This window comes from Drosophila sechellia, chromosome 3R (genome assembly GCF_004382195.2).
Source record: "Drosophila sechellia strain sech25 chromosome 3R, ASM438219v1, whole genome shotgun sequence".
In the NCBI taxonomy this organism is placed as follows: domain Eukaryota; kingdom Metazoa; phylum Arthropoda; class Insecta; order Diptera; family Drosophilidae; genus Drosophila; species Drosophila sechellia.
Genome location: NC_045952.1, coordinates 1,449,461 through 1,476,662, shown reverse-complemented (window position 1 = coordinate 1,476,662; position 27,202 = coordinate 1,449,461). Strand labels below are relative to the sequence as shown.

The window sequence follows — 27,202 nt, the reverse complement described above, 5'->3', positions numbered from 1 at the left end:
CGTCAGCATTGAACGGAAAATGAAGCGCGACGAGGTCTTCGCGCGGGCATACAAGGGAATTATGGATGATTACATCAAGAAGGGATATGCACGACGACTAGAGCCGCAGGGGATAACCCACACCAACGGCAAGGTATGGTACCTTCCGCATTTCGGGGTCGAGAACCCAAACAAGCCGGGAAAAATCCGTCTAGTCTTCGATGCCGCAGCCAAAGTGAACGATATATCACTGAACTCGGCGCTGATGAAAGGCCCTCAGCGCTACAAATCCCTACCAGCAGTGCTCTTCCACTTCCGGGAAGGAGCAGTTGGAGTATGTGCAGACATTAAGGAGATGTTTCACCAAGTGCTGATACAGCCACAGGATAGATGTGCCCAGCGATTCTTGTGGAGAAATGGAGAGGATCGTCGGAACCTGGACACCTACGAGATGCAGGTCATGACATTCGGAGCAGCTTGCTCTCCTTGTGCAGCGGACTATGTGAAGCTCGTCAACGCTTCGCAATATAGTAGTACGGATCCGCGAGCGGTTCTGGCGATAAAGGAGTACCACTATGTGGACGACTATGTGGACAGTTTCATGAGCAAGGACGATGCTGTCGCCGTTTCGTCACGGGTGAGAGAAATACACGCAAACGCAGGATTTGATTTGTGTCGGTTTTCCTCCAGTTCGGCAGATGTGGTCAAAGCTCTGAACCCACAAGGATCCAACACGAATGTTAAATGGAGCGAATCTGAGGAGAAAGTATTGGGAATGTACTGGCAGCCGGCTACGGATAACTTCAAGTTCAGCATCAAATACCATCGGGTACCCAGCAGTGTGATGGACGAGAAACGTGTCCCTACAAAGAGGGAGTTTCTAAGCCTTGTTATGTCCACATTCGATCCGATCGGGTTCTTGAGCTGCTACATGATAACCGCTAAACTGTTGATGCGAGAGATTTGGCGGAGGAGAGTCAAGTGGGATGAGCCACTCCCAGACGAATTGGCCGCAGCATTTGAGTGCTGGCGGCAAGAAATGAAATACATTGAAGAATTCCGATGTCCACGCTACTACTTCCGCGCTGGATGTGTACGGACACTGCAGCTGCACGTCTTCGTGGACTCCAGCCAATCTGCGTTCGCCGCGGCGGCTTATTGGCGGGCCACATACGCAAACGACGATGTGCAGGCACATTTTGTGTGTTCCAAAACGAAATGTGCTCCCATGAGGACGATGTCGATCCCACGACTGGAACTTCAAGCAGCTGTATTAGGAACTAGACTGATGGACACCGTTAAACAGGAACACGGTGTAGCGATCAGCAGCTGCACACTATGGACCGACTCTAAGACCGTGCTGTACTGGATCACCAGCACTCACCGGAGATATAAGCAATTAGTTGGAAATCGGCTGGCAGAAATCTTAGAATCCACAGAGGTTTCCCAATGGAGATGGCTACCATCTGCCGAAAACGTGGCAGACGACGCAACCAGGTCGCAACGCCGCGTGGACTTCAGCCAAGGTTCGCGGTGGTTAAGCGGACCACCATTCCTAACGGCACCTGAAGAAAGATGGCCCAAATTTTCTGTAACCGATGGACGCGCTCCACAGGCCGCTGAGGAAGAAGAGATGTCAGGTGAGTTTGTATTGGCCATGGTAAACGCGCCCCTTCTATCTTGGCAGAGGTTCTCGAGATTCAACCGACTGGTAAGAACGACAGCATGGATCCTAAGATTTATTCGACGCTGTCGCGGACAACGCTACGAGTGAGAAGAGCACGGGCTTACCTCTGTCGAACTTGCTGACGCGGAGCACGCATTGGTCCGGCTGGCGCAGAGAGAAGCGTTCGGCGAGGAAGCTCAAACAGGAACGGTCAGCAAGAGCAGCCAATTATCAGGACTTTCGCCGTATTTGGATAGAGAGGGTATCATGCGTGCCAATGGAAGCATTGACGCAGTGGCATGCGTACCATATGGGGCTCGCCGTCCGATCATACTGTCCCATAAAAGTGCACTGGCGGAAATGATCGTTCGTCACAACCATGAGAGGATGTGCCACCAAAACGTGGAGGCCACCATCGGCGAGATTCGCCAAAAGTTTTGGATAACTAACGTGAGGAGGCTTCTACGGAAGGTGGTGGCTAACTGTAACGTATGCAAGTTGCGGAAGGCACGACCGACACAACCGAAAATGGGCCCATTGCCAGAGGATCGGCTTGAGGCAAATGGATGGCCATTTAAGTTCACTGGCCTGGACTATTTCGGACCATTGCTTGTGTCGATTGGGCGCCGAACAGAGAAGAGGTGGGTGGCGCTATTCACCTGCTTAACTACGAGAGCCGTCCACTTGGAGATGGCTCATGATTTGTTAACAGATTCATGCATCATCGCTATGAGAAACTTCATGTGCCGCCGTGGACCTGTGGTTAGGATAAGGAGCGATAATGGCAAGAACTTCGTGGGAGCCGATAAAGAGGCCAGACGATTCACCGATGTATTTGACCCAGTGAAGATACAGGGCGAGTTGTCATCTAAAGGAATCGAATGGATCTTCAACTGCCCATCAAACCCAGCTGAGGGAGGTGTCTGGGAAAGGATGGTCCAGTGCGTGAAGACGGTTTTGGCGCATACGATGAAGGAACTTGCACCCAAGGAGCACGTGCTGGAGAACTTGCTGATCGAGGCGGAGAACATAGTGAATTCCCGCCCGCTCACGCACTTGCCGATCACAACAAGGAAGCAGTGGCGTATCGCTCGGATGATGAGAGATCGGTTCTGGAAACGATGGGTGCACGAGTACTTGCCCACACTTGTTCGCAGAGAGAAATGGTGCCAGCGTGTTGAGCCCATGCGTCGAGGAGACCTGGTATACATCTGCGATCCGGCCATACCACGCAGGGAGTGGAAAAGAGGCGTCGTTGAAGAGGTGTTCACCGGGAAAGATGGAGTGCCACGGCGGGCTTCGGTGAGGACTAGCGACCGAGCCAAATTAGTGCTGCGTCCCGCTTCGAAGTTAGCCGTTCTGGATGTGGTGAATGCTGCTGCTTCACGGGGGAGGGGATGTCGCGGAACGGATAAGTTGGCTATCGATAAGTAGTTCAGTTATTTGTCAACGGTTAAGGGCACTCGGTCACATTAAATACTAAATGTATGCATTTTTATAGTTATTGTAATTGGTCACATCGATTTACTTAGAATTAAGCTACTTTGCGCGCCAGATCAGTTCGTCTGACGATACCAATAATGAGGGAAGAGAAACTGCGGTACGTAAGATTCAGAATAGATATAAGTTGAAATTTGTAATGCCTTTAAAACTGTATAATTTCCCTATAGAATAAAACGATCTTCATTTGTGTAAGCCAATGAGCGTTTAAGGCATTTCCTGGATTTTGTCGGCGGCTCGACAATATTGAAGAATAAAATTAAAAAACATTTAAAAATTGTTCCAAAGTGTGGGCGTGAACAGTTTGGCGGCTTTAGGGCGTTAGAGTGGGCGTGAAAAAAAGTTTTTTGACAAATTGATAGAAATGCACAGAACTAATAACATTATAAATTTTTTTTTTTTTTAAGGCTAATATAAATCTGAAAAAATGTCAACCTACAATGTTTTTTTTTTTTAATAATTTATTTATTAAGGCATACGGGGAAATCTTGGAGCCCCCTTTTGTTCTTCTTTTCTATTAATTCAGCCCATTTGGGCGCGCCGGCTAACTATAGTTAGCTTTTTCAAGTTTACAGTAATTTTACTACAATTACATAACAATCACATATAACAAATAGGATTTAAGATAAGCATCAGCTTCTGCTGACCCTTCTCAAAGGAGATTGGGAAATGAGATCCCTCGGTTGCCTTCTGTTGAGCCTCCTTGGTCTGTTTAGAGCGCAAGCCAGCCGATTTCTGTGGCGCTCCAACCTGTCATGGTATCTACTCGAGTGCTGGTTTATCTCGTCAAATACCGTTGAGTTTCAGGTCTCTGTGCAGGGCGGTGTTTCGCACAAACCATTCGCAGCCGGGGATGAGTCTTGCGACCTTATTTTGGATAGCCTGGATCCTTTTGATTTGGCTGTCGCATGCCAAGCCCCAGATTTGGCACCCATACTTCCAGTTTGGTGCTAAGATCTGTTTGTAAATTGTCAGCTTGTTGGATAGCGACAATTTACTGCGCGAACAAAGTAGCCAGTAGTGCTTCGTCACCTTAGCACGTAGGGGCGTTCTGATGTCGGTCACATGCTTGGAAAATGTGAGTCTGCGATCCAGAAGCACTCCAAGGTACTTTGCTGCGTTCGGCTGTGGTACGGAGGCTTCCTCGATGTAGACGGGCGGTGGCGTTCTCCGCTCTAAAGTAAAGCAGACGTTGTTGGATTTAGTGCTATTGATGCCAATGTTCCAACGTCTTGCCCATTCCGAGAACCGGTATGCAAAGTCCTGGATACCATCGGCTGCGTCGTGCTCGCATCGGGACCTGTAGGTCCGTCATCGGCAAATGTGGCCAGCATAGATTTCCTGCGGCATGTCGTAGCTATACAGGCAGTAGAGCAGGACCGAGGACACTACCTTGTGGAACACCAGCTACCACGTTGTGCTTGGTGGAAATTGCTGAATGAAAGCGCACAGCGAACCTCCTCCTTCCAGGTACGATTTTAGCAAGGATAACAGCGTTCATCTTTCCTTTTTTTGTAAAATTAAAGCAAACTTTTCAATTTAACAGCATAAAAAATGTTGTTGCCCTACCTCTCAAATTATGAAAAATATTCAAAACTGCATTGGGCGGCGCTATCCGGGTGACCCAATTTTGACTTACCCATTTATGGACTGTTCTTCTTTTTTATTAAAATAAAATTCTATAAACAACATGCTGAATCTCATATTAACTTTTCATTTATAGAATTAAATCGCTTAAACAGTTTTCTAAATATCGCACATCAAAATTTTTGCTCAAGGGGCGCTATCCTGGTGACGCGCAGTGTATAGTCGGAATCGCTTCCTTCCGCTTTTTACATACTATTCACCGAATCTAGCTTACCCTTTTACTCCACGAGTAACTGGTGTAATGACCGGTAAATATTATGTTTGAATATTATTTAATATTGAAAGGTCTCTTAACTTTCATAACTATGTCAAGAGGAAGAGCATGAGAGAGGGGGAGTTGCTTGCGAGATGCCAGGGAGTGCGGACGTGTGATCGCTGCGTGAACGATGAAGGCAGATGTATACAGAAGACATATAACTATTGTAACACATTAATAAAAGAAAAGAATAAACATGAAGTTCAACCTGACAATTCAGAAGTGGGATACAAATCCATTTCTAAGTGGAAAATGTGAATTAAAGAAAACGAGTTAAATAGTAAACGATTGGATTAGAGACGTACAACAAAACGGCACGTAATAGCAAAACGGTTGTACAAGAGCAAAGAGAGATTCGGAAAAACGGCACGATATAGCAAACGCCGAATAAGAAAAAAAAAAGGGAAAAGAGGTATACAGCCACAAAAAGCAAAAGAGAAACCAAGGAAGATCGACAAACGGCGAGGAATAGAAAAAGGCAAAGAATCGCAAACGGTTGATCGAAAGGAAAAAAGCAAGAAACAACGAGAACGGTTAAAAAAAAATGTTATACATACGAAGCCACAAAGGGTACAGGTATAAAAGGAAAATAGAGAGAGCAACGTAGACGGACTGAGCGACAAACTTTGCGGGAGAGCGAATCAGAACGGCAACGAGTGCAGACGTGCAGAAGTAAAGGCTCTCGAAAATGCGTGTAAAGTTAAGGGATTTAAAGATTGGGGATTTGGACGTGATCTTGAGGGCTCATGATCTCCAAGTCAAAGGAAACAAAACGGCAAAGATCAATGAGTTTTTTTTTTTTTTAGTTTTTTTTTTTAGCCAGTGTAAGTTGTTGGCTTTGAGTTTAAGTTGGGTTTTTTTGGCTTCAATGTGCCTGCGCCATGTGAGTCTTCTGTCAAGGTGTACTCCTAGGTACGCTACCTCATCTGCTTTCGGGAGTGGTATGTTGTTCAACAAGAGCGGAGGACAGTCTTGTCTGTTTAGCGTAAACGTCACGTGCTTGCATTTTTGCTCGTTTACTTTTATTCGCCAGTCAGAGAGCCACTTCTCAATGTCGATGAGGTACAGTGCCAACTGTGCTGTAGCTTGGATAGGGGACCTTGATCGGCTAAGGATAGCTGTATCGTCGGCAAATGTGGATACTGTTAAGCGACTATTTGTAGGGATGTCGGCTGAATAGATGAGGTATAAGGTTGGCCCAAGAACGCTGCCTTGGGGGACTCTAGCCTCAATTGTATGATCAGTGGAAGTGGCAGTGTTGCACCGCACTGTAAACTTTCTGTCATAGAGGTAAGACTTTAGAAGTTTGTGTGTGCTTTCGGGTAGGGATGTTTTAATTTTAAACATTAGGCCGTCGAGCCAGACTCTGTCGAATGCTTGGGATACGTCTAAAAATACTGCTGTGCAGTATTCGCGATATTCAAATGCAGTTCTTATTTCCGTTGTAATACGATTCACCTGTTCAATGGTTCCATGGCTTTCGCGAAATCCAAATTGGTGGGCTGGGATTATATTGTGGTATATCAGATGTTGATTAAGTCGGATCAGCAGGCATTTTTCGAATAGTTTCGAAATACATGAGAGTAGACTTATTGGTCTGTAAGATGAAGCGACTGTGTGGTTCTTACCAGGTTTTGGAATCATTATGATAATCGACCTCTTCCATCGTTGTGGGAAGTAACCAAGTTTGGTGATGGCATTAAAGAGCTTGGTTATGTAGCGAACTGCAGAATGTGGCAGCTGGATGATCATTTCCGGTGTTATAAGGTCGCAGCCGGGGGATTTTTTCGGGCTGAGATTGTCTTTGATTATTTTAGTTACTTCTTTAGGACGAAACACAGTAAGGATGGATTGCAATGCACACGTGCAGCTCTCTATATCAGATTCAGTATTAAGTTTTGGGCTTAGCTCAATATGTGAACTTATATATTTTTTATACCTGAGCCAGTTTGTTTTGTGAGAAGTCAATCTGAATGGTGGTTTCACGTTTTCTGCGTACCGGCGGAGGTGAATTAGTACAGGCGAGTGATCAGATGACAGATCCGGCAGACATTCAGCTTTAACCAAACTGCGGGAAATATTTTTCGTAACTGCGAAGTCGATCAGGTCAGGCAGCTTATTGAGGTCTGATGGCCAGTATGTAGGACTCCCGGGGGAAACATGGTCAAGTTTATTAGTGGCTTTTATTATAGTCTTATAAAGCTGTTTTCCTTTTGGGTTCACAAGTCGCGATCCCCAGTGAGTATGTTTAGCGTTGTAGTCGCCTGCTGCAATGAAGTGTGGCCCTAGTGCTTGGAAGAAATCCAGGAATTGCGCTTCTAATACTGTGAAACGGGGGGGGGGGGGGCAGTATACGGCCGCTAGTGTAAGGAGAGTGTTGTCATCCAGCTGAATGTTGATAGAAGTGGCCTGAAGATTATTTTCCGCAAATTCTTTGTAAAAGTGGTGCTTCATACGGTTCCTTATGAGTATGGCGGTGCCACCGTGTGCTTTTCCGTCGGGATGATTTGTACCGTAGAATTGGTAGTCTCTTATTTGAAAATTGTATTTGCTTGTGAGATGAGTTTCCGAAAGAAGCATTACGTCGATATGCTTCTCATGTAGGAATTGAGCTAGCTCAAGTTTGCGCTGTGAAACGCCATTGGCGTTCCACGTAGCTATGCGTAAGGTAGCCATTATTTATTTGATTGTTGGGCTACAAGCATTTGTATCAAAAGGTTTTGATTACCCATCATGTCTTGAATGGTGGTCTTCATAAATGTCATAAATTCCATCATGCTCTGTTGTAAGGCTTGCATCATAGCTTCAGTTTTTGTTTCCTGCTGCGCAGCTGGGTTATAGTTTTGTTGTGTGTCTAATTTTGTGTGCACTTCATGTGGAGTTCGGGAATTTTGGGTTGGAGGCGTCATACCTGATTTTAAAACGTTTGCAAATGTTGTCTTGTTAGTGTTGGATGTAGGCCAGGGAGCGAAACTTGCTGCTTTCGAGAAAATTACTTCAGGATTTGTCTCTGATGGTATCAGCGTAGCTGTTCCTTGGTGTGCCCGCGCCGTGTTCATTCTTTTGTGAAGACGGATTTTCATTTTTTTGTAGATTGGACAGCCTCTGTAGTTTGCTGTGTGATTGCCCCCACAGTTATTTCATTTTTTCTCGCATGCATTTTTTTTTGTTAGTTTGACACTGTTTGGAGTCGTGGAGATCTCCACAGACTACGCAACCGGGCGAAGTGTACAATACGACCTCGTGTGGCCAAACTCTTGGCAGTTTGTACATTGTACAGGAGCATTACGTTTGTGCGTCTCTTCTACCGTGATCCTACGGTGCAGAAGGAACTGGAGTTTGTAAATTGGGTGAACCTCGTTTTTTCTAGGAGGCTTGTTTTCTGGTTCAAGCTCAATCTTGAAGAGTGGTTGGGGCTGCCTGTTTCTGTTTTTGATATTGAACACGCTTTTGGCGTAAAATCCCTTTTCCTTTAGCGCCTCAGTTATCTCTTCGGGCGTAACATCAGACTCAATGCCCTTCAGGACTACTTGCAGGCCCTTGCTGCTTTTGAGCTGGTAAGTGTAGAAGCCTATTTTTTGTGCGGTAAAATAGTTTGTGACTTTTCTGTAGTTGTCCTCCGTTTTCGTCTGAAGTTTGATTTCATTGATTGTACCTCTTACGAGGGGAATTATATGAAATCTATCTTTTCCAATAAGGCCAAGCAAAGTATTTACAAAACCGCTTGTGCTCTTCTCGCTGATGTATATTGGCGGAGGTTTTGTTTTCTTCGGTTCGATATCAACGGATCCCAGCGGCACGTCCTCAGCGGTATCTACCAGCAAGGCAAATCTGTTGGTATTTGCAGGGGCTACATTTTTGATCAAGGTAGAGTTGTCGCGTGTATTTTTCGGCTTGTTTTCCAAATCTGAATTTTCCGGGCTGAGCTTTCGCTTTATTGTAATGTAGCGATCCATTCCAGTCTGACAGGTCGACCCAGCTTTTTTGTTTACGTTTTCGTTTTGTTTTGCTGGTAGTGCAGCAGTACCGTTTATTGCTTGCGGTTTTGCTTTCGCTGACTCAGTCAGAGCGTGAGCGGGTGCAGCCGATGACGAGGTAGAGCGGGCTGTCGGTCTATCTCCAGCTGTTGTTGTTGGAGGTAGCGGGGCTTCTGTCGGAGCTAAGAGAGCGGGAGAGCAGGAGCGCGCTCTTTCTTGATTTGTTGGTAGAAGAAGGTTTCTTTGGCTATGGGTTATTGACCGCTCGATGTCTGCGTTTGGGGTTATCGGTGAGACGTAGGAGAAGTACGCGTTGTTGCGTTGAATTGAGAGCCGGCGTTCGTCTTGCTCGCGCTGTCGCTGAGCGCGAGTGTCGTTCTGACTCATAGTTTCACAATTTAAGATAACAAATCACTATATATTTAAGCGATCCTGCATCGCATAGAGCGTCTCTTTCGCTTTCGATTTTTTTTTTTTTTTTTTTTTTTTATTTATTTAGTTCACTTTACTTGGCGTTCGCTTCACTCAAAACAACCGACCTTGTGCGGAGCTCGATAAAAAACGTCTTCACACTTCGGCGGTCACGATACTTCTTGAGTTGATGACGAAACTGGAAAGTGATGAAATTGAGACAGACGACAACGATATAATGGAACAAAACGCAAGTACAAGTATGCAAGCCCAAATCAACGAACTTAAGGAGATGGTGGCAAACTTGGCAACGATGGTCCAAACGGCATGCTTGCAGCAACAAAGTCAAGCACAAGGGACTGTGGAACAAGAAACGACACGCTTACGTCAGACGCTGGATGGATCGAGACACACACATGCGCCAAACGGGATGCAACCGGAAAATGTGCTCTCATCGCCACAGCTAGAAGCTCAAGGTCAAGGTTTTACAAGCATCAAAGAAATGATAGGAATTCTGCCGGATTTTGATCCAATCAAGGGATCTATCACATCGGAGCAATTCATCGCAAAGGTAGAGCAACTACAAAGCGTATACATGTGGACAAGTGACGCTGTGCTGTTTGCAGTGCAGCATAAGATGCGTGGAGTAGCAAAAACATGGCTGGATGCACAGCAGGTATATCGATCATGGGATCAATTCAAATCGGCATTCGCTCTTGATTTTCCATGTTTAGTGAGTACGGCCGATGTGCACAGAGAATTGATGCGTCGCAAGCGACGCAATAGCGAGTCATTAATTGAATACTTTTATGCGATGGTAGCTATTGGACGGCGTGCGAGTGTCGATGAACCATCAATAAATTCGTATATCATCAACGGGCTTAATTCAAAAGAACTCACGAAATCATTATTAGCGATGAACATACGCACTTGTTCAGAGCTGCTAAAGTCGTTGGAAAATTTGAGATTTTCACAAGAGATACATCAACAACAATACAACGCGTCAACGATCAATGAAAAGCAATACAACGATGCTGATGGCAAGATGAAAGCAGTTAAATGTTATAATTGCAATAATTTCGGGCACCTTGCAGCAAAATGTACAGAGCCACAGCGAAAGGAAAGATGTCCCAAATGCTCTAAGATTGGGCATAATGAAAAGGATTGCAAGGTGAAAACATCGTCAACGGTGGCTCAAGTGAATGAGTCGCATCACAAGGAGTATCCGCCAATAATGAAAACAGTTCTCATTGGAGGCCAACAGTTTGAAGCATTCATCGACACGGGCAGTGAGAACACCCTAATGAAAGAAGCAGCAGTGCGAGATGGAGCAATACGGCAGCCGAGAGTCAAACGGCTGCAAGGCTTTGGAGGATCTGTGGTCGAATCGAAGGAGTGCATTCTTTCAGAGTTTGCATATGGCAAACTGAGACTCTTCACACAAGTTCAGGTGGTACCAAACGAAGTCCTACCATATGATGTCCTCGTGGGCAGAGATATCATCTGCCACGATCAGGAAATGCTGGTTGCCGAAGATTCAGGATCAACGTTGACAGCAGCGGAGCAGGTCGGGTTTAATGTTAACACGGACATTGACCCCGACCACCAGGAACAGGTGAGCGATCTATTAAAGAGCTATAAAGAGTGTTTTGCCGAAGATTTGTCAAATATTGGCAGGTGCAAAACGACGAAGATGGATATAGAGGTATCCACTACGAAAGCCATCTTGGGGCGGCGATATCAAGTGCCGTTTGCCCAAAGGGAGATGATGACTACGATAATAGGTGACTTACTGAAGTACGGGATAATTGAAAGGAGCAAGTCAACGCATGCAGCATCAGCAATATTGGTGCCAAAGGCAAATGGAGAACGGAGGCTATGCGTGGACTATCGGGCTCTAAACGCAGTCACTATAAAGAAGCGATATCCGATGCCGATTGTAGAGGAGCAATTGGCAAAGCTATCCGGAAATGTATACTTCACGACGCTGGATATGACATCCGGTTATTACCAGGTTCCGATGGACGAGAAAAGCAAAAATTTGACGGCATTTATGGCACCAAATGGACTGTACGAATTTAATGCCCTTTGGTCTGGTGAACGCACCGATGGTCTTCCAAGAAGTCATTACTGAGATCATACGAGAGCTGAAACACCAACGGAATATTATCAATTATGTGGACGAAGTCATAATTGCATCCAAGACGGTCGAAGAAGGACTCATTATATTAAAGGAATTCCTGGATGCTGTTAAGTTGGCGGCGGGCTTAACGCTGCGCCCATCCAAATGCGCTTTTATGAAAACGCAGGTGACCTTTTTGGGTCATGTGATCACGGGCAACGGGATTCAGCCAGGCAATGAGAAGACTGACTGCATCAATGAATATCAAAGGCCATGTAACGAAACAGAAGTACGCAGATTCCTGGGAGTTACAGGATTCTTCAGAAAATTTGTCCAGGAGTACAGTATGATTGCGTATCCATTGAGCAAATTATTGAAAAAGGATGTGGACTTTATATGGGGGGAAGATCAGGAACAGGCATTTCAACGACTAAAGGATGCTTTAACATCGAAGCCGGTGTTGACTTTATACGACCCTACAAAATATCATGAAATACACACTGATGCTAGTAAGCTGGGAATAGCAGGAATTATGTTTCAAAGAGAAGAAGACGGAACGAAGCCTGTATTTTATTACAGTCGGCTATGCAGCGACGCAGAAAGCAGATACTCAAGCTATGCTCTAGAAATATTGGCAATTACGGAGACACTGGTTAGATTCCGGATATATTTACTAGGATCTCCATTTCTGGTGGTGACAGATTGCAACGCGGTGGCGACGCTGAAGGAATCAACAGAGCTACAACCACCAATAGCAAGATGGTGGCTCAAACTACAAGAGTTTAATTTCACATGCAAACATCGACCAGGAGCGGACATGCCACACGTGGATGGCATGAGCAGACAACCAGTGCTGCCACACGGAGAAACTTCGCACACAGTAGCAGACAATGTATTAGCGATTGTGCCTACCGACGAAGATTGGGTGTATGCAATGCAAAGGCAAGACCCAATACTGACGCAGATATTTGAAGTATTTAGGACTAAGGAGAAGAGTTCACTATGGAGCCAAGTAAAAGCAGACTACGTTGTTGAAGCGAGCAGACTTCTACGCAAAACGGCCAACGGCAACGAATTAGTTGTACCCCAAGCAATCCGCTGGCGTATAACAAAAGCAAACCACGATGACATAGGACATTACGGCACGGATAAGACAATTCAACGGATTCAACGGAACTTTTGGTTCCCACGCATGAGGAGATATGTGAAGTTGTACATATCTTCCTGCCCAGAGTGCTGCATTAACAAAGTAAAAGGAGGCAAACCTGAAGGGTCACTGCACGTATACGACACGTTACCTATACCATTCCGTACAATAAATATGGATCACATAGGCCCATTCCCAAAGAGCAAAAGTGGAAATCTTCACATTTTGGTTATTGTATGCGCATTCACCAAATACACTTCAGCAGTTGTTTGCAGTATTTGGTCAGCCGAGTCGCATAATTTCTGATTGCGGAACAGCCTTTACGTCGAAGGAATTTGAAAATTTTACAAAAGAGCAGGGTATTCAACATATCAAAACGGCAGTCAGAACACCCAGAGCTAACGGGCAAGCTGAAAGAATGAATAAAACTTTATTAAATGCTCTAAAGACCAGCACAGAAAAGACTAAAGAATGGGACCAGCAGTTATTCAAGATACAGTGGGGCATTAATTCACACATAAATGCCACCACTAAATTTTCTCCAAACGATTTAGTCTTCAACTTTAACCCAAGAGACGTGACGAACAACCGTCTAATACAGGCACTATCAGACGATTCCATTTCAGAATCGGATATTGAAATGAAAAGACAGCAAGCAGCAGCAAATATTACAAACGAGCAGAAGAAATGGAAAATTGGGTTCGACGCAAATCACGCACAACCAACAAAATTAACAAACGAAGTTAACGATTTAGTCGTCATTACCTTCGTACCATCGGCTACAGGAGAGTCACATAAATTGGATGCTGCTTATAAAGGACCTTATATAGTAACAAAGGTCCTCAACAACGATCGGTATATGGTGGAAGATCTGCCAGACCACACTGTTACTCAGCGACGCTACTGTAACGTGATGTCAAGCGACCATATGAGGCCAATGTGTGCCTGAATTCCAAACCTGGATATAGATGAGCCGATATATGAATATAACGACGACGCAGGAATGTCAGGAGAGGCCGGATGTCAAGAGGAAGAGCATGAGAGAGGGGGAGTTGCTTGCGAGATGCCAGGGAGTGCGGACGTGTGATCGCTGCGTGAACGATGAAGGCAGATGTATACAGAAGACATATAACTATTGTAACACATTAATAAAAGAAAAGAATAAACATGAAGTTCAACCTGACAACTATGTTATTTTTAATAAAAATTTCTTCATTGTTACAAGTTTGATTTTTGATTAAGTTTCTCTCGAGTCATATTCCAAGTTATAAGTACAAGTTGGTGTTTTGTGTTGGATTATACTAATACTTGATAATATTTTTTGATTCTGTATTTAAAATATAATAATTTGCCTTTTATATTTTCATTAATATTTGTCCATTGTATTCGTGGTAAGGAGTGATAAGAAAAGTAGTACGACTACTACAGTCGAAAATCCTGCGCAAAATCACCGGTGCTCAATTTTTTAAATTCATTGGAATTACCATAACGGCATAATTTACGTTTAAAAGTCGGTTCGGTGATTATTTTGTTGAGAAACATTAATCTGCTGCGTCTTTTCACCGGTTCGCGACTAGCGGTTAAGAGATAACAATCAATTTTTATTGAAACAACCATCTTGAAAGGCAAATATCTAGGCGAGAATGTATACATTCCAAGAATTCATATGATTCCCAAATGTATGCCATTTGCTCTAAAACGACTTCAGTTTCCGGTACGCCTTGAGTTCGCTTTTTCAATAAAGAGGTAGCAAGTTAATTTGGAACTTCAATTTTTCACACGGACAACTTTACATCTCGTGTTCCCATGTCAGAAACCCTCTTCATTATTTGTATTCGGGCCAAATGGACAGAGGAAAAATGTTGGATATCATTCTGTTTTGCATTAAAATACACTAAAATTACTTTTTCCATTTCCGCTTATTTAAAAAAAATCTAGAGAGACATCTGTGTAAAGACGAATTTTTTTTAGGGACAACGTCCGCCGAGTCAGCTAGTTAGGAATATTTCGTTAGTAGCGGTGATATACCAGGCAGAAGTTTTTATGTCCATTAATTTTTTGTAGTTTACGTTACCATGGTTTTGATGCTTTAGAAGTTTGGAATTAAATTATTAGGCTTATGATCACTTAATATTTCAAAGGGGAGTCCATATAAATATGGACTGAAGTATTTGGTTGCCCAACGAATTGCTTATAATTCTTTTTCTATTTTACTGTAATTTTGTTCGTGATCTTTTAAAGTTCTGAGTGCAAAACTAATTGGTTTATAATATGGTGATAGCACGGCCCCCTGGCAAATCAGTAGTAACTTGAAATGTTTTTGTAAAGTCAAAGAAAATGAAAATGGGGTCACTGATGACAGGGGTTTTAGTTTTGAAAAAGATTTATTGCATTTATTGCGAAAGAACTTGTGGTAATATCCGCAAAATTTCATTTCTTAAGGGGTTTTTGAAATGGGAAATATTTCGATAGCTTTTAATTTCCCTTTATTGGGTCGAATACCATCTGGAATTGTGTGATTTTTTAAAAAATCGCACTTGTTAATTGGAACTTGGAATTTGCCTTTTTAAGTTTTTGAAAAACTTGCTTTAGTGAGTCTTTGTGTTCAGTGAGAGATGTTGAATAGATATTAAAATCATCTAAATATACCAGACAGTCTTTGTAATAAGGTCCTTTAGGACGAAGTTTCATGCAACGTTGCAAACCGTGTTTAATCGAAAATGCAGTTTTTTGTATGGACATGTTGGCTTGGTGAAAGTCTTTTGCTAAATTAATTGTTGTAAAGTATTGGAACTTCCCTAACTTGCTTAAAATTTCATATACGTTCGGGATTGAGAATTTATCGTTTATAATTATTTTATTTAAGTTTCGGGAGTCTAGGACCGACCTGAATTTTAGTTTACCAGAAGAGTCAATTTTTTTGGGAACAATCCATAGTTGACTGCACAAGAGGAGTCCCTTTTACTTATAATGCCTTGTTGTAGCATTTTCTCAATTTGTTTTACTACTGCTTTATAAGCGTCTTTTGTATACTGGGTTTTCATGGCCTGTTTTTCTTTCGTGACGTATGAGCTTGTAAAAGATAGGTTTTCTTTATCAGAATACTGGATATCTTTAAATTCTTTTATTAATTGTGTCAGTCCAGTCGGTATATTTGGTCTGAGTTAATGTCATAGTAGAATGCTTAGTCTTTTTCAGCAGTTAATTGGTTTTCCTGTATAATTTCTTCCAAATTTTCTGATGAACTTACATCAAATGTCTCAAAACCTTTGTGAAGGAATATTCTTTCACTGATAACTGTTGGTTTTCTAATATAATCAATACAACCGATATTTTCCATTATACTTTTCTTTCTAATAGAATATCATAAAATGGCATTAAGCATGCTCTCAATGTACTGGAGGGTTCCCAGGCTGGTGGCTGAAATTGGAAAATTTTCGGCTTGGTGAACTTGCTGATTTGTATACATCTCGTGTTTGAGTCCACTGTAACGAAGAGCGGCGCTTGAAATAATAAGATTCGGCCCAAAGCTGTTCTAGTAGTATTGAGGCCGCCCTCGGCCGATCCCAATTCAGCGAGCATTCCATTGACTTGGATCACGGATATCCTTGCTGCGATGTAACGTAGACAGACAACACCGGTACAAATAATTACGCAGCAAACCGCTTCTGAGATTAAAATTATGCGACGCGATTTGTCCATATCCATTTCCTCCCCGAACTCCTTAATAAACTATAGGCTGCGTTCAATTGAAGATAGGGCAGGCTCATAATCTCTCTGGTGGCGGAGATATTTAGAGATGTTGAGCTTGCGACCCCTGGAGCTCTAATCTGGGCCACGTCGTGGTTAATAACCGTGACTGTGGCTGGCCGGTCATTGACAATGATAATTCCCTCATCCACATGGTTAAGCGGGTCTAGGTCACTCGGCTGTGATTCGCAATGCGCCAACGCGTCTGCGTGCAATTCTCTAGGGTATAAGCTTTCTCTTGAAAGTTGACAGAAGAAGCTCCTGGCGTCGGGGTGCAGTTCTTAATTGTACGTACCCCTCTGCTTTATTGTCGCTTATTCTTAGCATGACTCCTTTGCGGGAAACCGGGAAAATTGTTAAATTCTTACAGGCAAATTTAATTCTAGGAAATTTAATGATAATATGTATCATGTTAGCGGACTATAATACTTTCACGGACATAAGATCCCCTATAGGGGTATCTGTGGGCTCTATCTGCCAAACCGAATTTAAGTCTGCATTAAATTTTGTAATTCCATCATCAACATCCTATTCATCCTATCCTATACACCAATCATGATCTTTAGTTTACAATTATTATAATTAAGCAAGGTCATAATCCTTTAAGTAATCTCTCAATCGTATTTTAAATTATAAGCAAGTACTCGAGACATAAATATCTTCCCCATGAATTCAACTCAAAAAGCATTATTATACTTAGCTAATTTTTCGTATGCCCCGTTTAATCACAAAGCTTTTAACTGGTTTTTACTGAAACTTAATATATGTTCTAATAAGAATTGTATTTATCCAATTAATTTTGTATTGGCTAATTATAGGGTCGCGTCTCGGCTAAGCAAAGATAGGTGTTTACACCGCTGGTCCGAATCTTTTTTAGCTGCCGATCCTAGCAACATTTGGGGATTTGCTGCGATTGACAGCTGATCAGCTGTGGATTCCTGTTGATCATTTGCGAGTGGTTGTAGGGCGTTTCCCCTGAGGCAGCCTACCACCAGCTGCTTTGGAGATTCCTCTTATAGCTTAATGCCTTTAAACTGTGGATCTAGCGCGGAAGGGGGATCATCGGCTCGACGAAAACATCTCTAGCTACGCTCAGCTGTTGATCAGTTCTTTTAGACCCTTAGACAGAGCACTTAGTGTGCATCATTGTATTACATAGCCAACAAGTCATTTTAGGCTGCTCAGGTTTTATAAAATGGTGAAAACGAATTTATGTAGACAGCCCATTGACTGTAAGATTTGCAAAATGATTTAACTTTTAAGAGCCTGTCATACTTCGGACAATTATTTGTTAGTCGTGAACTTGAAGATTGATTTGTTCGGACCGAATGGTTTTTGTCCAAAGGGAATAGATTGTTTATGAAGAGTCTGATTGTTCACTTTTTCTATTGTTGATGGAGGAATTTTTATTTAATTTATATAACTATTTGAGCGTTGAACAGTATTGAGGGTTTACATTGCTTGTTAATTATTTTTGTTGTTTTCTAAGCCTATCTTTTTAATAATAATAGTTGACTAATCTTTTAATTTTTCACAAAATTGGCCAAAATAAGGTATTTAATATAACAAGGTCACAAAGGCTCTTGAGAGGATACCGGTTGAACCACTTAAATTATTAAAACTAAAGTTAATCGGTAACCTAAGCTTCTTATCGTTTGTTGGAGTCTTGGGAGAATTTTTATTGTAAGATCGGCTTAAGTTTTTCATATGGAGAATGATTACTTCACTGCATATTCTAATTTAGGATCAATAGCAGTGTCGATGTGCCTATGTCCGTCTTTTCATCCGTCCGTAAGTACGTCCAGATCTCGGAAAATATGAGCTAGAAAGTTGAGATTAGACATGCAGACTCTTGTGCCGTCTAGCTGCGGGAGTTGGTATCAGAACACGCCCACCGACAATCTACCGCGCTTAAACCGCTAAAAACGGCCACGCCTACATTTTTTAAAATGCTTTGAATTTTTTTCGTTTTAGTTATGGTCTTGCCAGTTACTAATTAAAATTAAAAAATTGATGATATAATAAAATGCAGGACACACTATCACGAAACCATCAAAACTGTTAACCCCACGCATTTTTGGATTGTTTTTTATGTTATATAAAATTTAAAATTTCTTTGTACTAGACAAACAAATTTTGAAATTTCAATACTTGAAAAGTAGACTCTAGATCTAGACACAAAGACGCAGCGCAGGTTGCCACGCCCAATTTAACGCCCACAAGCCGCAAAAATCTGCGACGCCCACACCTTTAAACCATTTGTCGAAATTTTTTTCATATTAGTCGTTTTTTTATTAGTCTTTTAAATTTCTATCGATTTGCAAAAAAAAATTTACCATGCCCACTCGAACGCCTTAAAACTGCCAAGCCCACATTTTTGAATCATTTTTCGAAATTTTTCATATTTTTATTAGTCTTGTTAATTTCTATCGATTTTCCAAAAAACTTTTTGCTACTCCAACTCCACGCTAACGCCTTTTGTTCCCCAATATCTATCGATATCCCCGAAAAATAAGGAAATTTTGAGTTCAAAGTCACACTAGCTGAGTCACGTGTATCTGATAGTCGGGGAACTCGACTACAGCATTCTCTCTTGTTTGTTCTGGGATCCCTTTTTGTCGTGCAAGGAGTAGAGTAATGAAGCTCTCCACATCCGGCACAAACTAAACGCTTCAACCATGTTCAACCATATTATTATTAAATAATTGTAGGCTATCGTTATCTTGATTTTTGTGTTTAACTTATTTCCTTAATGGAATTGCGTTACCGGAATAGGCTATTATAGTCGGTAAACATTTCAATGCGATCTTGAAAAACTAGCTACTCGACCGACTTCACTGCAGTTAATGCCGGTAAAATATTGAAAGTCTACCCTGCTTAGAAATTGACATTTGCATCTGGAACATACCCAAAAATCTTCAGCTCGCGGACCCAGATAGACCTACTGATTGGCGCTAGTATATTCTACGAACTGCTGTGTATCGGTCAAGAAAAGCTTTTGTCGCGGACTACATTGCCAGAAGCCAGTACTGAAAGTTCGTCGAAAATCCTCTTATAGGTAATCTCCACACACGTGCCTCGCGTTCAACCTCTGTTGTCCTTCTTCGAGTTTTGGTTAGCTGGAGAGATCTTCGTTGGAGTCAGTAAAACCCAATCACCCAATCAGCGTTCCGAAGTAAATGAGCTGCGTTCTCTGCCCCTTAGGAATACTGTTAAAAGTCACGTTTTCAACGGGGGGAGGTATGTCGTGCCTCGCAGACGCCAGCAGCACGTGAGCTCTCTCTTGTACTCTCTCGCCTGCACTTTTGTCGCTGAGTTCTGCTGTTCGCTCTGCAATTAATTCAATTCTACCTATCGTAAAACGTATTTTATTTGCGCAAAAATACTTTATTGCGAACAAGACAATCTGTTTTCCTTTGAAGCATTCGTTAAGTTCTATGAGTTCCTATCACATTTTATCTGCACATTGTCACATGTATCTGTTCACATGTAGATTCCGAGCTTTCCTAGTACTTTTCGATTATCAGTAAACGTTAACTTGTTTACATCGTTAGTATAAGCATCGTATGATAAATTCAAAATTTTGTTCTCAATGCAACCACGCGCATCCCCTTCTCCGAAGTCCAACTTAAATAAAGTCCAAATAAATATTGAAGAAACAGATCAGAACAGAGCCGGATCACCAACATCGCGTTTGATTTTCGCGCCTTAGCAGAACTCTCCCAATTCTAATCAATTCCTCGAATTTTTCTCTTTCATTTTGAAATCGATGACGTCATTACTTCCAGCCAAATCGAGCATCCCTTAGAAGATCCAGCATTCTGCAAGCCGGCGTCAATCGATGTCATTGTTGGTTTGGATCAACTCTGGTCTGTTTACACTGGAGCAAACGGTTTGGTAACGACTTTTCTATTGCTTTCAATACAATCTTTGATCGGGTTATTGCAGCCTCGTACCCTGCTTGTGATGCTCACCCAGTTTCTGCGGTTATTCATCACGTGGATCTTGACACTATGGTTCAGTCATTTATCGAGATGGACAATATCCAGCCTAGCCAGGTTTTTATTAGACGCCAGTGATCCCACCGAGCAACATTTTGCGGACACATAACCGCGCTCAGAGGACGGTGTACCCCTTTCAGAATGGGACGCCGCCGACGACGTTCCAATAGGTCGGGATATCGTCGACAGGATGCGATTCGATTGAAGAACTTTTGCTGTTAAAGAATGAGCTAACTGCTATTTAAGTTACGAAAATGGAGATCAAAAGAAAAAGAAGAAGTCAAAATCCTTGGAATTCAATGGAACCCAGGATCTGTTTCTCAAGAAGCGAGTCTTACTATCAAATATTTCTCGCACCTACAACCCGGGTGGGCTAGCCTCACCGTCAACAGTCTTACTTAATCTCATATTTTATGAAAGATGGACAACAGTAGTACAATGGGATAACCCAATTGCGGAAACCTTGAGCACGCACAACAAAACACATTCATTTTTAAACAATAGCTAATTAAAAAGATTTTTAGCTCAATAATGGCTGAAAAATGTTTGAAATGTTGGCGAGAAAATAAATAAATGTAAGCAATCTGGATACGAAAATTAGATTTAAACTCAAATACATATGTGATCGTAACCGGTTGTTCAAAACTGTGGGCAGTTTTGTGGTGGTTTTAGGGCATTAGAGTGGGCGTGACAACATGGGTCAACATAAATTTGCGCTTCGTCTTTGTCTCTAGAATCTGTATTCTGAATCTCAACATTTCTAGCTTTAATAGTTCCTGAGATATCGACGTTTACACGGACAGACGGACATGGCTAGATCTTGATCCTGATCAAGAACATATGTATATGATTTATATGGTCGGAAACGCTTTCTTCTGCCGTTACATACATTTCAACGAATCTAGTAAACCCTTTTAACGGGTTTAACGAGTCAGTTATTTGGGCGGAGCACAGCGAAAGGAGTTTTCCCGAGTTTTGAGCTTGAAACGATTTACGGAGCACTTATCATAGTTAATAAAATTGATTTTGAAAATAACTGAGATGATGTCCCAGTCGACATTTTTGTGGTTTTCTTAATATAGCGAACTATGTATTAACGCGTTAGTTAGATACCGCTTCAGCAGTTACCCTCTACAGTGCTACCCCGAAGCCCCCTCGACAAATACTGAGTTACCACCTCGGCATTCACCCTTGGCGGCATTCGCCAAAAACCCCTCTACACCTATACAACCGCATCCGTTCCAATTTCACGCCCGGCTAAGTCAATATATAATCGTAAGCAAAACTGTAGCAAATAGATGTTACAAAAAAACCAAGAAACAATTAAGCTGTCACTGATAATTTGACCTGATTTTTTCCGAAAATGTGCTTTTAAAAAATTGTTTTAATGACGTTGTCAGTTCCATTAGTGATATGTGGAACTTTCAAAATAAAATTTAAACTTTGAATAGTTTCAAAAAATTATTGAAATTTGTTGGGTGTGTTGTATAGTCTTTACCTGCGACTTTTCGCAGAAATTAAATTTTTTGGTAGCAACCACTCAATAAGCAATGCGACCCTTCTAGATGTGTGTCGCACACAATGTCTAGGTCTTGAAAAACTGAATGCAATATTCAAATTCAATTGTGGGCATTCACGAAATGAATGAAAGTTACTTATGGGAGAAAGAGCGCATGTTTCGTGTGAACTTATTGCAGAAATGGAAAATCTGCAAAAGAAAGCTGGATAAGTTTGCAGCAAAATACCCGGCATGGACAAAGGGCAATCTTACCTTGAATTTACTTAGAATTTCAAGCAAATTTGAACTAATTACTGACAAGCTTCCCTGTAGAATACAGAATAAAAACTTACAAATGCGATAGGCTTCACCACGCCAGAAAGCACAGTCGAATTTCCAATTTTACAGAGGTCCGAAAGGGAGCAATTTGTAGTTATAGGTGATTTTAATTTACCTGGCTACCTCCGTGGACCACAAAAGAAAACTCAAATATTATTTCCACTATAGCACTGACTTTATAGGCGGCTGGCTCTCATTCCAAACAGACATACTCTTACGCAGTAGCCAAGTCGAATTTAACATTTTGTCCCACTCCAAACGAAAGCTCACTGCCTTACGATCTTCAGCGTGTTGAGCCTGTCTATTTGCCAGGTTTCAAAGGAATCCCTGGATGTGTGCTCAGATTCTGTGCGGAAGCCTTGTGCAAGCCCCTACTGAAACTGTTTACCTTATCTCTGGAATCTTCAGAGTTCCCTCATATATGGAAGGAGTGCTTTGTGATTCCTCTCAATAAAAAGGTAGCAAATTGAATGCAAAGAATTACAGAAGAATCTCAAAATTTCCGGCTTTCCCTAAGCCTTTTGAAAATGTTATCACTCTTCATTTGCAGCAACTTTTTAGGTCAATTATATCACCATGTCAGCACGGTCATATTCACTAACCTTAGTCATATTCGGTGTCCCACAAGGCTAGCTTTGTTCGCTACTTTTTTGTTGTTTTTCTCACTTAGCAATTTTGTATTATTTATATGGGATACGTGGAATTCCAGCAACACCTTTATGACCTTGGCAGCTATTAAATCAGCCTACTTGGCGCTCCGGGTAACTACAGTCAAGGGAATTTGATGTTCCTTATACAACTAAAACCTTATTTTGCTATTCCGTCTGATTCTGCAGTATGGATCACAGCTTGAAGTCCGAAATTCGGAGTTTCTTAGAAACGTATTGAATCGGTACCAAAAATAGTACCGACTTGGGTATTCCACTTAGCTTTTCTTTTCAAAGTAGTTAAAATTGAAGTTACGTTCTCCTAACTTAAAATCACTGTAGACCGAGCTATAAGAGTAATATTATACACATTATATCCATTCTGACACTCTGCTGATCTTAAAGTTATATATATACAAATCTTTTTAGAACGAAATTAGATCTTAATATTATTTATATATGGTAAGGGTATATATATATGGTAAGGGTGTTTCGTAAATATTTAACTAAGCAAAATCAATTCATCTACAAGTCGAATAATATTTAAACAATTTCACAAATTCTTTCATATTGGCTGATTGGTTACTCGCAAAACTCACAGAAGTATTTATTGGCACATACATTATTATGGTTTTATAAATATCAAAGTTTTTGAGCTATCGTAATTTATGAACTTGTAAATTATAATCAACATCGAAACAGCCTGAAACAAATAAAACATTAGTCGAGAGCACCGCAAGGGGGTTTTTAGGGCTGAAGCTATGATATTTACGAATCACCCCTGTATAATATGATTTCGAGATATCAGTTGAATAATATAATATACCTTGGTAAAGCCAATCAGGAACACCATTATATATGTGGTTTTCATGTCCAGAAGAGGTTATTCTTATATCTTCCTCCACTAATGGCGATTGTCGAATAAAAATATCATTTTTCACTACAAATATTATTGCAGTCGTATTGCCAAGCCAAGATGCATACTGAAGACGAGTTCTTTGTACCTTCAATGTGTCTTTTAATTTTACTGGCGTGTGATGATCATTGTTTACATCATAAATTGTATAAAATGCCGTAAATGACTTCTGAAAATTCTGCAAAAAGAGTTTGTTTATTATTAAAGAGTACTGTTTAGAAGAACACTTACTTTTTTTACATTATGCGTGAATAAAACATATTTTAGATCGTTGGAGCATAAATATCTTCGAACATTTAGTTGACGAAGAGTGTGATTAGTTACCAATACTTTTACTAAGTTTGTGGTTGTATCCAAGACTGCTAGACTTCCATCATCTGATTGAAAAACATACTTCTGAGTTGTTACCCAAGAAGAAGGTAACCTTCTAGGTGTTAAATCTCCTTGCAAGTATTCGTCTAATATCATTCTGCGACCCGACCAATAGAGAAGTTCGTCAACATATCTATGAAAGTAATGACAGAGTACATAATTTGTTATATAATTTCACAATTCAAAAATGTTTAAGTTTAAAAAATTTCTAAGTGTGTTTTGTGGAAAAGTGTGTGTTTATATAAACGTAAGGGAGGTAGAGATGCACACATAGAGTGGTGGGACTCGCTCGTTAAGTCAGACAAATTGCTACAAAGAAAATACAATTCGACTATAACTGAGTGTCAAATGGCCAGTACAAATGTCTAGTCCTAGCTGGGAACATTAAGCCTATCCAGTGGATCGCCGGATTAGACCAGAAGCTCTAGTCCAGCATAAAAGATCTCAGTTCGCTGGGAACAAGGAGACTAATCTGGATCATCGCAGAGCATAAGCTAGATCACTAGAAACCAGGGTCATCAGTACAGTTCTATTGTATCTCTGACCCTATTGATGCTCTCTTTTTAAATGAAAGGACATGCTGGAAAGACCGAATCCTAGGCGGAGACACCTATCAACATTTCTTGTTATACCACGAATTCCTGTAATAAATTATGTTTAAGCCTATTATCCGCAGCGTCGGGATCACATATTATATTTTGAAAATTTCACGTGCAATTTCACATACGAACAGTGAATCGAACTGGAAAAATTACCCAAATATCAGTGTTTTAAAATTCAGATAATTGCAATCTTATTGTATTTATTCGCTCAACAAGTTAAAAGAACAAGAATGAAGCAATGCATTTTTAGATGCATGACAAAAAAAAAAAATGAAAGCACCACGTATACGAGTATATATGAATACTTTTTGATATATCTTCAAACAGATGTCATCTACACTGACTTTAGTAAAGCATTTGACTCCGTTTAATCATTCTCTTCTAGTAAGGAAACTTAATTTATTAGGTTTTCCTGTTGATTTTCAAAATTTGATTTTATGGTATCTGGATGGCAGGACGCAACGGGTCCTCTTTAAAAGTTCTCTTTATTGTACTCTCCTACTCATCCCCTTAGTAATAAAACATTGGACCCTACTTATGTACGCAGACGATGTTAAATTATGCATCATTTTGTCGTGTCGACCCAATGCACACGACTGGCACTCTAATGTGTTGCTCTTTCGTCAGAATAACACGGGTTGATGATCTTGGTGTTCTTCTGGACCCTAAACTAATATTTTCAGACCATATTTGAACTGTTGGCAATAAGGCCAGGGAGTGCTTCTCTTTATTAAAAGGTGGTCAAAAGAATTTCATGATCTTGAGTATTCATCACCCGTTTATATTTTTTTTTTTTCACCCGAATTTTTTTCTGAATATAATAGACTTTATCCTATTATATGTGATCTTGACTTTCTCAATTCTAACTTTTTTAATACATTAATACATTACATTAATCAATTTGATGAATCATATCGCCATATGAAAAACTTAAAGCGATCTTTCAAAAAGCTCCACTCTTCAAGATACTCATAGTAATGATACAAAAAATCTTGAGATATCGATAAGCAAACATATAAAGCTTTGTAGATCTTTGAGGTTTGCTAGGACATAAGAATAATTTTTATAGTCAGTTCTTGAATAGCTCTGGTATAATCAACATCAAAAGGCTAATAAAAAAATATGATTAATACTATATTTTTTTTTATAAAATGAACTACCTAAATATTTCATTGGAACAGTCGGTAGGATACCGAAAAGACAGTCCTAGTAAATCCTTAGTCCTTTAACAACGAAATCAAAATTTTTCCTGCACGATCCAGTTATACCTTAATTTTTTGAGCCATCGGATTACAATAGGATTTCACAAGGAGTGGTTAACTTTGTGAGAAGCTCTCATCATCGAATTAAAAACACAACACCCTGGCTACCCCCTCAAGTAAGTAAGAGTTTTAAAGAAGTCAGCGGACAAAAACGTATGCAGACATCTGTCTATCTGCAACAAAAGTTAGATTATAACGCATAACATAGCTGACCAAGACATCGGGAACGATGAACAGTTTCACGATTATCAAGTGCGAGATGTAAGTTAACTAGACTATAATGACGTGTGATGAACCCTTGGCGATGCCACTCAATGAAATGTATAGGACTGGCGCGTTACGTGTATTTATAACAGTAACAAAAATGTCATTGAATGATATCTTTTTTGCCAAAGGAGCCAAGGACTTATCAACAGCACCTGCTCTAGCACAGGAGGTTGAGTCAAGTCACGTTATCAATTCGCTCCGAACCACTCAAAAAACTTTCAGGACAAAGTTCCGAAGCTGGAAAAAATTCTAATAGGGATAGAAGCACTAATATGTAAGGCAATAACCCATATTTCAGCAAACGCCAGTTTGTGCCCAGTTTTGACAGACAAACAGGTCAAATACCAGTCCACGCACAGACTCAGCTGTTTGATACTGACGTATCTATGACAACCATTCGATCAAACCAACTTAGGAAAGCTCCAATTCTGAACCAGGTTAACTTACCCCAACTTCAAAATGTTTGGCCAACTCAACAGCAACAACAACATAGCCCAAGGCCTATTCAGGCACAAATTGACTATGAACGTATAACAAAAAGACCAAACAGTGGCACTGTCAGGTTTACAGGACCGAATCATCAAAGAGTGAACCATTTAGAGAAGTCAGATGAAAATACGTATGAACAAGGGGCAACAGCAGCTGTTGAGGATATTGACCAAGAACTTACAAATTATGACAATGTGCATTATTTAGCCACAGTCACTAATTAAAAGCCTATCGGCATAATATTTATACAATGCCGCCAGAATTTGCAGAGGAGAAAAAATTGACAGAGCACAAGAAATACAATTAAGAACAATTAATAAGTCAAGATGTGTCACAACTTTCACTGTCTTTGGA

At 41.1% G+C, this 27,202-nt stretch overlaps 1 protein-coding gene across 6 annotated transcripts in view; it reads right to left on the bottom strand.

Annotated features, from left to right (window-relative positions):
* The window catches only part of LOC116801761 (dipeptidyl peptidase 4), a 203,064-nt gene that overhangs the window by 111,879 nt on the left and 63,983 nt on the right, over positions 1 to 27,202 (bottom strand). For all 6 annotated transcript variants that reach the window (XR_004362203.1, XR_004362204.1, XR_004362205.1 and 3 more), the window contains exons 3-4: positions 24,088 to 24,361; positions 23,767 to 24,034 (exon numbers count right to left, since the gene is read on the bottom strand). Coding sequence is in view for 3 of the 6 variants with exons in the window: in XM_032723107.1 (XP_032578998.1) it covers positions 23,767 to 24,034; positions 24,088 to 24,361 (542 nt within the window). In the remaining 3 variants the exon portion in view is untranslated. The remainder of the gene's footprint in view (positions 1 to 23,766; positions 24,035 to 24,087; positions 24,362 to 27,202) is intronic.